At 40.2% G+C, this 12,993-nt stretch overlaps 1 protein-coding gene across 1 annotated transcript in view; it reads left to right on the top strand.

Moving 5' to 3' along the window:
* PKHD1 (PKHD1 ciliary IPT domain containing fibrocystin/polyductin) overlaps positions 1-12,993 on the top strand; it is a gene marked incomplete at its 3' end in the record, with an annotated part of 433,165 nt that overhangs the window by 193,081 nt on the left and 227,091 nt on the right. Inside the window, exons 44-46 of the mRNA XM_082637162.1 lie at positions 5,644-5,756; positions 7,226-7,331; positions 9,311-9,445. Of these exons, the coding sequence (XP_082493288.1) occupies positions 5,644-5,756; positions 7,226-7,331; positions 9,311-9,445 (354 nt within the window). The remainder of the gene's footprint in view (positions 1-5,643; positions 5,757-7,225; positions 7,332-9,310; positions 9,446-12,993) is intronic.

The raw sequence follows: 12,993 nt of genomic DNA, 5'->3' as shown, positions 1-12,993 counted from the left end.
TCATTAGGTAAATCCCTGACATTTTCATCTTCAATGATCTTAAAATTCTGTAGTGCTCTTTTCATTAGCTTATTAACTTTTAGACCTTAGCACAGCATCTGAAATGTAATAGTTGCTCAGTAAAAATTAATGAAATATAATGAATGAATGGCTGTAGGTATAATTCCATAATCAAAGAATAGCGGGAAGAAAAAGGAAAATAAAAATAGATTCCAAGATCCCGCAATCATTTTGATGACTGACAAGTAAGATGTTTCATCTGTGTCAGCATTTAGATCCTGTGGAATTCACCTCTCAGTGTTAAATTTTGCACAGTCCTCTCCAATTTTGCAGCTGCGCCACTGGGGTTCCACTGTGCTGTCTCTTTCATAGTCTATTGTCTGGAGTGTGCCACAACCAAGGACATTGGTGTGGCTGGGAGTATGTGTCAGAACCTAAAAAGTAGGAACTTCTCTTAGTGCCACCGAAGGTCATTTCAGTCAGTGGGCAAACAGTAAGCTAGTGTTTATTAGGTGTGTCCTATGTGGATGATACACAGAGTGCTTTGAAAAATATATTTTAGAAATATATTTTTATCCCAAAGTGATAATGAGGCTACAATAACAACGATAAGGGTGGCAGTGGTAGTGGTGAGGGGTGTGTGTGTGTGCGTGTGTGTGTGTGTGTGTGTGAAACCTGTCCTCTTCCAGTGTTGTTCTGATGCTCAAGAGAGAGATATCCCTTATATTGTGAGGAACTGTCTCACGAGGCATGGCGTTTATGTTCTGCTCTGTGAGTGGTTCAGAGCTGACTGCCCCTTAAGAGGATGGAGCCAAGCCTTGCATGTGGTCAGTTTTTGTGACCCCTTTACCCACCTTGCTTTTCAGTTTCCTTGCAGTTTGGCAAAACATTTTTTTAAAGCCACTGTATTACTGTGATTCATTAGGCTCTTTCTTTTTTAAACTTCTAATTTTGAAATAATTTTAGACTCAGAAGTTGCAAAAATAGAACAGAGATTTCCTGTGTGTCCTTCCCCCAGCTTCCCGCAATGGTAACATAACCATAACCATCGCCATAGAGCAATGGCAAAACCTGGAAATGGACATGGGGACAAGACTGTTATGTAAATGAAAGCCCTTATTTACACTTGAAGGTGACCTAATCCTAGTGGCTGGGCAACCAATCCAGAAAGCCTAAACCCTCTCTCCTACATACAGAAGTTGACTTTAAAATCTCTGGCCTGGCAGGTAGACAGGAAGAAACGGAGCTGATCCTTAATTAAGTCTCTGCAGTTATTTGTGGTTGTACATTGTTCCTGGAATGCTCGGACACAGAGCCTAGGACCGAATGCTCTGCCCAGTGCATGGAATTCACCTCGGCTCCCAGGAAGCCATCTTTACAGTTCACTCACCCTCAACCCTGCTTGGTATAAGGGGATTTCAAGTGCGATATTCCTTTTTAGTTTTCATAGCCACAAGTGGTCTGCCTGCCTCCCTGCCCAGGCTGCTGCTGAGCCAGGTCCAGGGCAGTTTTTCTGAGAAGCAAAACCTGAGCTTTGTGCCTTCTTGCTAGTGAGGACTCAACATGATATTCCCATCTGAATGTACAAGGAACTTGGAATATTCCTTTGTATACTCCTTAGATAGGCTTTGCCAGGCTTTGCATGCATCACCTTGCAGTGTCCGGAGCACTTCATTTCCAGGCTGTCTCCCCACCGCACTCCAGCATCTGAGTCTCTGACTCCTTTATGGGTGTTTCTTATCTGTCCAGAGGCTTTGTCTTTCCAGGAGACATAACCTATGTTGACCTCAGGCTGGAAGGTCTTTGCTCTCCATCACTGAGAGACTGTTCACTCCCAGAGCTCCAGAATATCCCATGTGTCTGTGGGCATTGGACATTTCCCACGACCAGACCCCTGTTTAGAACAGCCAACAGAAACCCCCTGAAGACCAGCCCTTTGAAAACATCCATTTAATTTGAGGGGAATTTGTTCTGGTTCGTGAATCAATTTTGTAAGGAATTCTGTGTTTAAAGGCCGATTTCAGCTCTCTAGCTCTCTCCACTCAATAGCTAATGTATATTTAAGAGCTGCCTGAAGGGTTAACTCATTTTTTTTTAGTGACTACAGATGCACACCACAAGGAACTGGCTTACTTGGGCAGTTAATTTCTCTCTGGAATTTCTCTTGCTTGAATGTCCATAATACATTGACTTCCGCAAAGAATTGATTTCCACACAAAATTCCCTGCTTGCCTTAAACCCTTCCCCACAAGCCGCCGGCTGCCTGCATACATATGTGGTTTCTGCTCACAAATCGTTTGTAGCATACCCAACTGGAATGCAGAGTAAAAAGAGCTGGAAAGTAATGTCATCTGACTGTTCAAGTGCTTCTTTTAAAAGAAAAGTGAGCCTTATTGGCTAACAGAAGACCGAAGTTGCAATATCCTGCCCAACTATAAATGCACTTGGAAAGCATTTATATATGACCACCCAGATGCTCCAAAAATACTGTTGACACCAGGGAAGATGATTCAACAAATCTGTTCATTCATTCAAAATACATGCTCTCTGAGCACCTGTATGGCCAAGGTGATGAATGAGGATGAAGTCCTTGAAATATATTCTGCATATGTTTGAATCTTTCCCTTCCTCATGGAGTCATGGTAAGGGTTTAGCATCTTGTTGGTAATGAAATAGAGGTGTACGTCCAAGTGAGATGATCATTTCTAGCCTCTAGTGCACCTTTCTTTTTTTTTTTTTTGGCTGTGCTGCGAGGCATGTGGGATCTTAGTGCCCTGACCAGGGATTGAACCCAAACCCCCTGCAGTAGAAGTGCAGAGACCTAACCACAGGACCGCCGGGGAAGTCCCAGTGCACCTTTCTTATTGTTTGTATACTTGCAGAAAAGGTGGGTGTTTCAGAAGCCCCCATTCCCTAACCCTCAATTCTTATATACTCATGGCCTTTCTCATGGCTCATGGGGGTGGTAGAGACACAGCCACTCAACGCCGGCTGTGTGGAAGGTGGAGCTCCATATGTGCTTCCCCGAGGAAGGTTCCAGTGGTGTAATCATAACAGAATCAACAGCCATATTACTTGCTTGTGTTTCTATGAGGGCACTTGTATTTGGTGCTTCTATTGGATGCTTGTGTTTACCAGCCCAATGACAGTGATTATTCCAAAACTGAGGATCATAAGTGCAAGTCTTGTTTTCTAGCATGAGGGAAGAATTGAGATAACTGATCCAATGCCAGTAAGTGTTCTTACTGGGGGAGTGTCTAGTGGCAGATTTGGTTGTTTAAAAAGATATAAATACCCTCCCAGTAAAAACTGTCAAAGTATTCTTATTGTAATTAACCATGTTTTTATGTTTAGGTTGGTCTTTCCATCAAAATTTGGAGATGGGATACTGGAAAGTGGGTATGGGTTACTTCAAGAACAAGTGAAGACTTTAGACTTTTTTTTTTTTTTTTTTAACCGTGCTTGTATTAACATTTGGGGCCTCTCACATTTGTGAGAGGCTATCCTCTATATAACAGCATCCCTGGTCTCTATCCACTTAATACTAGTAAAACCCCTCTCCCTCTGAGTGTGACAATGAAAACAGTCTCCAGAGATTTCCAGATGCTCTCTGGGGAACAATATCATCCCTGGCTGACAACCACAGCTCCAGACTCTGCCACCCCAAGATAACTGGGGTCCTAGAGATGGCCCAGGTGTCCTGAAGTCATGTTAACATCTTGAATAGTGATTCAGCTTCATATTCAATGATGTCCAAAAGTCACTTTTAGTATGTGGTAAGACATGTGATTGGAATTTTAAGTGGCCTCAGAAAATTGGAGAAATGCTTAGAATCCAAAAGAATGAAGTGCAATAAAGAATGGGCCACTAGTGCACAAAGAAAGAAGGTGATCTGTAATGGAGTGAAAGAGGAGGCATGGCTGGTGGATTACAGAAACCCAGGGTGAGAGAGCCTTCAGTGCCCACAGTGAACTGACGGCTGATGTTCAGGAAACGGTACCTGTGGTTGTGTCAGCAAGCGCTGGCTCCCCTGGCCAGGTCCCAGCTGCTGCCTGCTGGCCAGGCCTCCCATCTCAGTGTCAACTCTGGCCCTCATTCATACTTCCCCAGAGGCTGACGGCCTCCAGGTGCTGGGGTACTGGTTCCTTCTCTCACGTAAGCCAGGAGTTGAGTATTGTTTGTTTTAAAACATCCTATTTCAGTTTTTCTTCCATACTGACTTTGCTTGCTTCTGTGTGCTTGTGCGTATGTGTGTGTGTTTGTGTGTATGTGTGTGCGCACATGCGTGTGGAACATGTGGCACTCCCAGAGAGTAACAGACTTTTTAAAATCCCCTTCTGTAGGGAGTACTGCTATATAATGACTGTCAGTGGGTCACCCAAGTTCAGAGGGCTGCCTTTAATAATACCTAAAGTCCCTTCATTTAAGAATTAAAGCCAATAAAATATTAGTCTAGAATGGCTGAAGCTATGGGATGAAATGAGTTTGCTAACCTAAGGATAAACAGAGAACAGCTATGATTCAAAGGGTGTGATTGCGGTCTTTGGTCTTAATCCTTACTCACAGTGTAGTATAATAAACTCCTCGAGCTCTCTAAAAGGCTAGGAGGAAGAGCTCTGTCCTTGAGTGGGTCAGAACTTCCTCTTTCAGTTCTAACCATTTTCTGTGTCTCATCCCAACGTGCATATCCCTTAACATCTGCACTGATATTAAATAACCATTGCAGATAATCTCAGTTTTTTTCTTCTGTTCAAAGGATCAGAGAGAACACTCTGTGGAGACTTGGCTTTAGGGACGACTTTGCTCCCGAGTATTTTTTACACACTAAAGAGGAGAGCTTGTATGAAGTGACACAAGTAAGCTTCTCACTGTGGAAATTTACAAGGACGTTTTAACATGAGATGCCAGCTATCGAGGTGGACAAAGTACAGTCAAATTGAACTGCCTGGAGGAAGAGGAATGAGCATATATATATATTTTTAGATTTACAATGTTGTGTTTAATTTCTGCTGTACATCACAGTGACTCAGTTACACATATGTATATTCTTTTTCATATTCTTTTCCATTATGGTTTATCACAGGATACTGAATATAGTTTTCTGTGCTATACAGTAGGGCCTTGTTGTTTATCCATTTTATGTATAATAGTTTGCATCAGCTAATCCCAGACTCCTAATCCTTGCCACTCCCCCACCCCTTGGCAACCACAAGTGTGTTCTCTATGTCCGTGAGTCTGTTTCTGTTTTGTAGATATGTTCATTTGTGTTGTAGTTTAGATTCCACATATAAGTGATATCATATGGTGTTTGTCTTTCTCTATCTGACTTACTTCACTTAGTATGATAATCTCTAGGTCCATCCATCCATGCTGTTGCAAATGGCATTATTCCATTCTTTTCAATGGCTGAGTAATATTCCAGTGTGTGTGTGTGTGTGTGTGTGTGTGTGTGTATCTATATATCTGTATATACACATACCACATCTTCTTTATTGGAATGAGCGTATTTTTGAACCAAGGTATATCAATATACCTTGGCAGCAAGTAAGTGAAAAAGCAGAATGAGCACATAGAAGAGTGTTTCTTTCCAGCAGCCTTATTGTAATGGACTGACTATGATTTAACTATCCTTAATTTCCATAGGGAAACAGGGTGTGTGCTGCTGGCTATGGCTACTTTTTTCACCTTGTGACCAACCAAACATCCCAAGCTCCACTTCTTTCCTTTACCCGGAACAGTGCACATTCTTGTACGAGGTAACTTGGGGGAAGTTCATCTACATTTTGGGTGTAAGCCTTATGGTTTAACATTTTTTTGCACAACACTCACAGAGAGGGTTGTGTAATGCTTGGCATCCATGTGAGATTTAATGATGTGTCTGAGTGAGCATCTTGGATAATAAATTTGGTGGTGAAGGGAAGGGAAAGAGAGAGAGGTCACTTGAAGGGGCATAGGACAGAGGGCACCTTTTGTGGCCAGAGGAGAATTCAATAGAGAGATGAATTAAACTCCCAACAGACTGGGGGCACCTGGGAAGCCAGAGTGCCTGAGCTCAGGAGTTGAGTGGGCAGATGAAGTTTGGAGAAGAGGCTCTTTGCCTGTGACTTGCACACTGAGATGAGAGGAGCTCGTTCAAAGTCTTTGCTATTTAGAGGATAAGGTCGTCTGCTAAGAGCAAGGACTGGGAAACATGGTGGGAACATGGGAAAAATGTGAACTTCAGAATCAGTCAGGCCCCGATTCAAATCTGGACTTTGAGTAAACTGCCTTTTTTTTTTTTTTTTTTAAAGAGTTAGATCCTTTATTTGTGAAATAGGGACAGATCTCTAGTGAAAGTTTGATGTGAAAATTAGAGATGACTTCTATAACGCACCTAAGAGACCATCTCGAATATGGTAGGAACTCAATAATTGATATAAATAATTCTATTAAACAGTTTATTTATTTATTATTATTATTTTTTTGGCCATGCAATGCGGCATGCGAGATCTTAGTTCCCCTACCAGGGATTGAACCCACACCCTCAACAGTGAAAGTATGGAGACCTAACCACTGGACTGCTGGGGAATTCCTCGATATAAATAATTCTGATAGTAGTTATGTTAATAATAGTGAAATAATACTGCAATGATGGGAAATGATAAGGAGCGTGGAATAAGGATTAAGCACCATTGCTCCGCCATGTTGAAGTGCCGGCTGAGGCTAGAATTAGTACATGTGTCATGAAATTATTATTAAGATTATGAAGTCTTTTATCTAGCAGCTCTCAGCAGCCCTGGGATGTGAGGGGAGAAGGTATCCAAAATAGCACAATGCTAAGGCATTTCAGGGAGAAGCACAAAAGTTGCAGGGATTACAGGGGCTGGTATCTGCTGTTGCAGCCAAGGGATGGATCTAGAATGGACTGATGGAAGAGTGAGGCTCGTGTTCTGAAGGGCTAGGCAGGGGGATCCAGGCTCCTAGGAAGGGGATGACTCTAGAAGGGCTGAGAGAATGGAATGGGACCATGGCAATCTGTGTCTTGTTGAGATGCAGGAGCAGGTCACAGAGGGTGACAGAAGGGAAAGGCTGAGGGATAGGCAGTGACAGTCAGAGAGAAGGCTCGCAGGTCTCCTCTTCACTCTCCCTTATTCAGTACCTTTAGTTTTATATTTTCCAATGAGAAAAAGTGAGACATTTGGAATGCAGAAATTGGCTGAATTTCACTCTTTATCTTTCTTCCTAGGTGTGGCCTCTTTGTATACCCTAAGTTTCAGCCAACTTGGGATAATGTCACTGGTCCCACCCTGTTCCAAAATTTCACGGTTTGGGGAAGTGCAGGTGGTGCCCAGGTATGTTTCTTTAGTTTTTTGTTCTCGTGGTGATTTATTGTGCATCTCTACTTAAAGGGGGATGAGTTGCTGTTGGGGGAGCCTTGCGATATTCTCACAGCTTTAAGGAACCAACAGCATCATAGGTGTGTGTGAAATAGTTGTTGCCTGAACAGATCCCTAGTCAGTAAGCCAGGGTTAGTTCATTGCCTGTCTGGCGATTTTCCAGCAGCTCTAATAGGGAACAACAGAATCGTACAGATTTGCAACCAAGAAAGATCATAGGGGTCATCTGTTCTTCCCCTCACATGCCTATTTAGAGAGAAAAAATTAAGGTTCAGAAAGTAAAGGGACTTGCCAAAGGTCACAGAGTTTGTTAGCAGCAAAACCAGGTGCAGAATCCAGACTCCAAAAGTTGTGCATTTGATACCCTAATATCCTGAGTAGTACATGTTTCCATTGTAAGGAAAAGTTCTGTTCGTCACTGATACGCAAAAATTCCAGCTCAAGGTGGCATTCTTACCTTCATCAATGAGCCAAGTTTTCTCCTATTTTCCTTGAAAGGAAACAATGTTCATGTTATCCATTTAATTTTCATTATTTCAGTGATGTCTTATAAGAAAGCTTTGTATGCTCACTATTACCAGCACCATATGAAAATTATCCAGGGTCACTATTTGGTGCTACAGAGAGAAAATTACATACATTTGGTCTCTGCCACGTAGAAATAGGGAGCCTAAGATACACAGATGAAGAAATATATCTATAGGGCATTCAGTAAATAGAATAAAAACATATAATTAAGTCACAGTAAGAAAGTTAGGCATTTATTTCACCTATCCAACATAAGGAGAACTATTTGGGAAAGTCCCAAAATACAAAACTGGGTTAGCTAACAGGAAGAATCCCTATTGTATTAAGCATTTTCTTCTCATTAAATTTGATAAAGTACTTTGTTTCCCATAAGCATTATAAATATAGAGGTGACAAATCCCTCTTTTGCAGGGAAGCAATTCGTGCCTTGCAGAAGGGCTGATGCCTGTAATTAGGTAACTGTTGTCAAGTTATCAGTTCAGATCGTAACTATTTTGTTTACATAAACGTGTCTTCAAAGATCTATTATTTTATAAAAGCTGTCAGCACATACATAGTGGGAAATGCAAGCTATTCAGTTCTTGAAAATTCAAGCACAAAGACTGATCGACAAGTAGAAGCACTATACTGTGATAAATCAAGGCTTCCCTGGCCTTAATTAATAGGGAACTCCCACTTTAAGGTACGAACGTAAGCATGACCCTATTTAGTAAACAAAGAGGCGACTGTGTAAGGTTAACTGGTAGTCCTAACAGCACCCTGATTTTCAGGGTGGTTGAGCTGAGGCCTAGGAAAAGTTAAATGTCTTGCCCAAGGTCACATAATTAGTTAATATGAGTGCTAGGTAAAAACCAAGGGCTCTGTCCCCCAAGCTAGTGTGATTCAACTCTAACAAGCTCGTTTCGTTAATACTTGATCCTTGTTTAGGGTCACCAGCCCAAGCTGTCATCATTATATATGCATATAACATATTTTGAGTCTGTAGTCATGCTGAATTACTTATTTCATATTTACAATTTTCCGACAATATTAGTAAACATATACAACACCGAGGAAAATGTTAAGTACTGGAGTTCTTGGATGCTCTGTTTTTCTCCGTTAATTTTGTGTTACTTGACAGTTGCAAGTTTACTTTAGGTACACGAAGAATTCACATTGACCTTTTAATGCATCAGTTGTTAGGAGGAGAAATGAAAAGTACAGAGGGGATGTTACCAAAGGGGACTAGTTAGTGCTGACCTCACGGCAACTTTGGGATGCCCGCACAGATATCGATGGACAAAAGCTGCTTAAATATGGTATAGCATGCTTGTTTATACTTCATCAATAATGACAGAAGCTACAGGAAGTCTGCAAGAAAACCCCAGCCTCAGACCTTTGACATAATATATGCTGTTGTTTTATAGATTTTTAGAAGTAGCAATCTTCACCTGAAAAACTTCCAGGTTTATGCATGCAGAGATTTTGGAATTGACATCTTGGAAAGTGATGCAAATACTTCAGTTACTGACAGCTTATTACTTGCTCATTTTGCCCCCAAGGTAAGTGCCTTCATGTGATTCTTTTATGTTGTCCATCAAAACAGAATCACATGTGTTGGGTCCCCTGGTAATCCAGGATATGTAATTTAAATAGCATTCTTTAGTAAATCTTGTATTTAATTGGTCAGATTGGGAGGCGCTTTTGATTTGTAACAGTGGTGATGTTTATCATAAAATTCAAATATACACAAAATTTCCATGTTATGTGTCCACGTACATCACAAAAACCCTGAGTGGTTCGCAGAACTCTTATTTGTTTGCGATTTAGCATTATTGTCCATACAATTCAATAATAAGCCTAATAATTTTAGGGTCATTTACTCTAACTTCACAAGGATTATGAGGTGATTCCATATCGTCTTTGTGCATCTGTGGTTTGCCGAGTTTTGACATCAACATTTTGTTCGTAGGGTTCTTACTCTATTTAGGGTCCCTGCCCCAGAAAAAGAGGTGATATAATTTATATTGTTTGCTTAATATACTAGGGTTTCTTATGTGATTCCCTAATACTTGCCTCAGTGTGCGTTTCTACATGATAAACATCAACCTATAGATGACTTCCCTGCCACTGCATGGCCAGGGGCCCAGAATGTAGGTGAGCCTTAGAGGACTTCCTGGATAAGAAGTACTAGTTCTCAAGGGAAGTCCATGGCTGCCATTAGCTTCAGACCTATAATGGGTCCCCCAAGTTCTTTTTCTTGAAGGAGTTACATGAATATTAGTGTCACATTGTCAGAATAATCATAGATGGAAGGGACCTAGAGTACTTCTGGGGACCAAGGAAAGAGCATTCTCTTTAGTTTGTTCCTGAATGCTTTGATCAACTGATATTTAAATGATAATTATTGACTTTCGTACTTCCCTTGACTATTTCATAGCTATAGATACAAACATTAAGAGTAAAAAAATCATTTTCTTACTAAGCTACATTTTCCTATATTTAATTCTCCAACTTCCTTCATTACTTCTCTTCTGAACCATTCTTTTAAGGAGGGAAATACCTGCCAGTTTTTCCTTTTCTCTGAAAGGATTACCACCTTGAGAGATTATTCTTCTTTTCAGGTTGCATAGTTTTCAAGAGAGCATGGGACCCAGATTTAGATTCTGTAATACTGGTTGACCCAGGCCCTTAAATTTCTCCGAAATAACCATAGAGCAGATGCTAAAAACAAAATGCCCATCAAGCTGAGTAAATAACTGTCCTGGCAAATTAATGTCACAACATCCTAACTGATGCTAAATAGACATCATAATTAATGGGAGAGTGACATAAGTTAAGAGATAGATTATGACAAAAGGGTGCTTATCATGAGATAACAAAAAATAATCTCACCCCGGGGTGTGATTCACCAGCAAGGTAATGCAACTGAGGGCTTCTGAGTCTCCTAACAAGTAAGTGCAGAACCAAAGTCCCTGGATGGAAAATGTTAAACAGCTTGTTCTAGGAAAGGTCTAGATCTTGGTTAGGCATCCAAATCATAAAACCATGCAACTTTAGAGGTAAATATTACCTAAGAGTTGGTCTAGTTAGAACTCCTGAATTTACAGATAAAGAAATGGAGGCTTTGGGAAGTCAAATGATTGCCCAAAATCATGCCCAGTATTGTGGAGCTAGGACCACCTGGATATCTTCCCACGCCTGGTCTAATACTCGTTTAATTACATATGGAAAATGGCTTTGGCAATAAGCATTTATTAGTGCCTACTCCAGTATTCTCTGAAGTGTTTTTCATTGAAGGCTGGTCCCAAGAGAGGCTCTGAGAAAAGAAAGATTCTTAGGTTAATTACATACAGGATATGCTGTTTACCATCCCTCCCATCCCCTGCAATTCCATTGCATATTAACACTTTAAAGTCTTGGCAAAGTTCTAGAGTTCAAAAAACAAACAAGAAAAATATCTATGAATCTTTAGTTAACACAACATTGTTCAGATTTATTTGGGAACCACTTTATTGCTGTATAAAACTGCGTTAATTTTTTTTTTTTTTTAAAGGAGGATGCCAAACCTCTCTGTGGTTGTGGAAATCTGATTTTAGCCTCTTTCTTTCAAACCTGCCATTTCTTTAGGAATTAAAATTTTCAGAAAATTTGGCTTAACTATTCTTAGACCTTCCACCTACGTATAATTGGTGACACACAATTATCAGTGAGTCTTTTAAAATTTATTTTTATTAAAAAAAATTTTTTTTAACATCTTTATTGGAGTATAATTGCTTTACAATGTTGTGTTAGTTTCTGCTATCAGTGAGTCTTATTCTAAAACAAACACTAGTTTCTGGAAGAAAACTAAGTTTTCTCTGGAAGAAAAAATTGATTTTTTTTTCCTTTAGGCATATTTGTGTATGCCTCATACCCAACATTACCTTGTTACTGAGGTGGGTAGAATAATTTTCAATGAGGATGGCTTTATTATGCAAGAGAAAGAGGTGTGCTAACCATCACTATACATGCTAGTTTGGTTGTGTGGTTTTGTTTGTTGTGTGGTCCTAGCCTTCCATCTAATTAGCACCCCTTTTCACACTCTTCAAGATGTCCTGATGTGGATGTAAATTATGGTCATCCTACGTTTGGAAGTAACTGTAGGATGGTTGCTTTTTTGTTGTTATTGTAATTAATTCAAGCAGATGATACTACTTAAAAAAAATGTCTTATTCAGACAGATGCTGTTGGGGATGCTTCATTCTTTCTCCTATTTGTCTCAGGGTTACTCCTCATCTTCACTTGTGGATTTCTCTTCCCCAGTTTAGACCTTTCATCTTTTTGTTTGTCTAAATTCTATCGTAGGGCCCCTTCTTCTCTCCATATACTTGCTCTCCCTGGGAGAAATCTCATTTTCTCTAGTGGTTTCAGTTACCATCCACATGCTGATGTCTCCCACATATTTGCATTTATTTCCACCATCTTATTTCGTGCTTTCAGTTTGCAACCCGTTTTCTATGTTTCTTTTTTTCTACTTTCGGAACTTGATTTGTCCTGCATTGAATAATATCTTTTTTATATTTACTCATTCGAACGTTATTCATTCTGTTATGATTGTTCACGTTGGACTTAAACTTGTGACACACCTGCTCGTCTTCACAAAGTCTTAATTACATCCACACTTAATTACATGAGCCATGCAAGGACCTTAAACTTCTCTAACTTCTTTCTTCACCCTCCCGTCTTATACGTTACTTTTCTCTAGTATTGTCCCATCTTTTAAAACAAATTGTTTCATGGAAATATAATGTTTATGGGGAAAAGTGCACAACTCACAAGTGAAGAGCTCAATGAATTTTTATAAAGCAAAAACCACGTGCATACCACCCAGATCTAGAAATAACACATCACCAATTCCTCTGAAACCTCTTCATGCCCCCTCCCAGTTAACCCCCAGCCCCCAAGCCAAAGGAGAACCATTATTCAGACTTCTCAGACATAGGTTACTTTCAAATCTGTTTTTGAACTTTATATAAATGGAATCATAAATCGTGTAACTCTTCTGTGCCTGGCTTCTTTGGCATAACATTATGTCTGTGAGATTCACCCATGTTTTTATATGTTGCAA

The sequence above is a fragment of the Mesoplodon mirus genome (assembly GCF_964341445.2).
Source record: "Mesoplodon mirus genome assembly, chromosome: 12".
Taxonomy (NCBI): Eukaryota; Metazoa; Chordata; class Mammalia; order Artiodactyla; family Ziphiidae; genus Mesoplodon; species Mesoplodon mirus.
The sequence above is the reverse complement of the archived record's forward strand: the minus strand, read 5'-3'. Positions and strand labels throughout refer to the sequence as shown.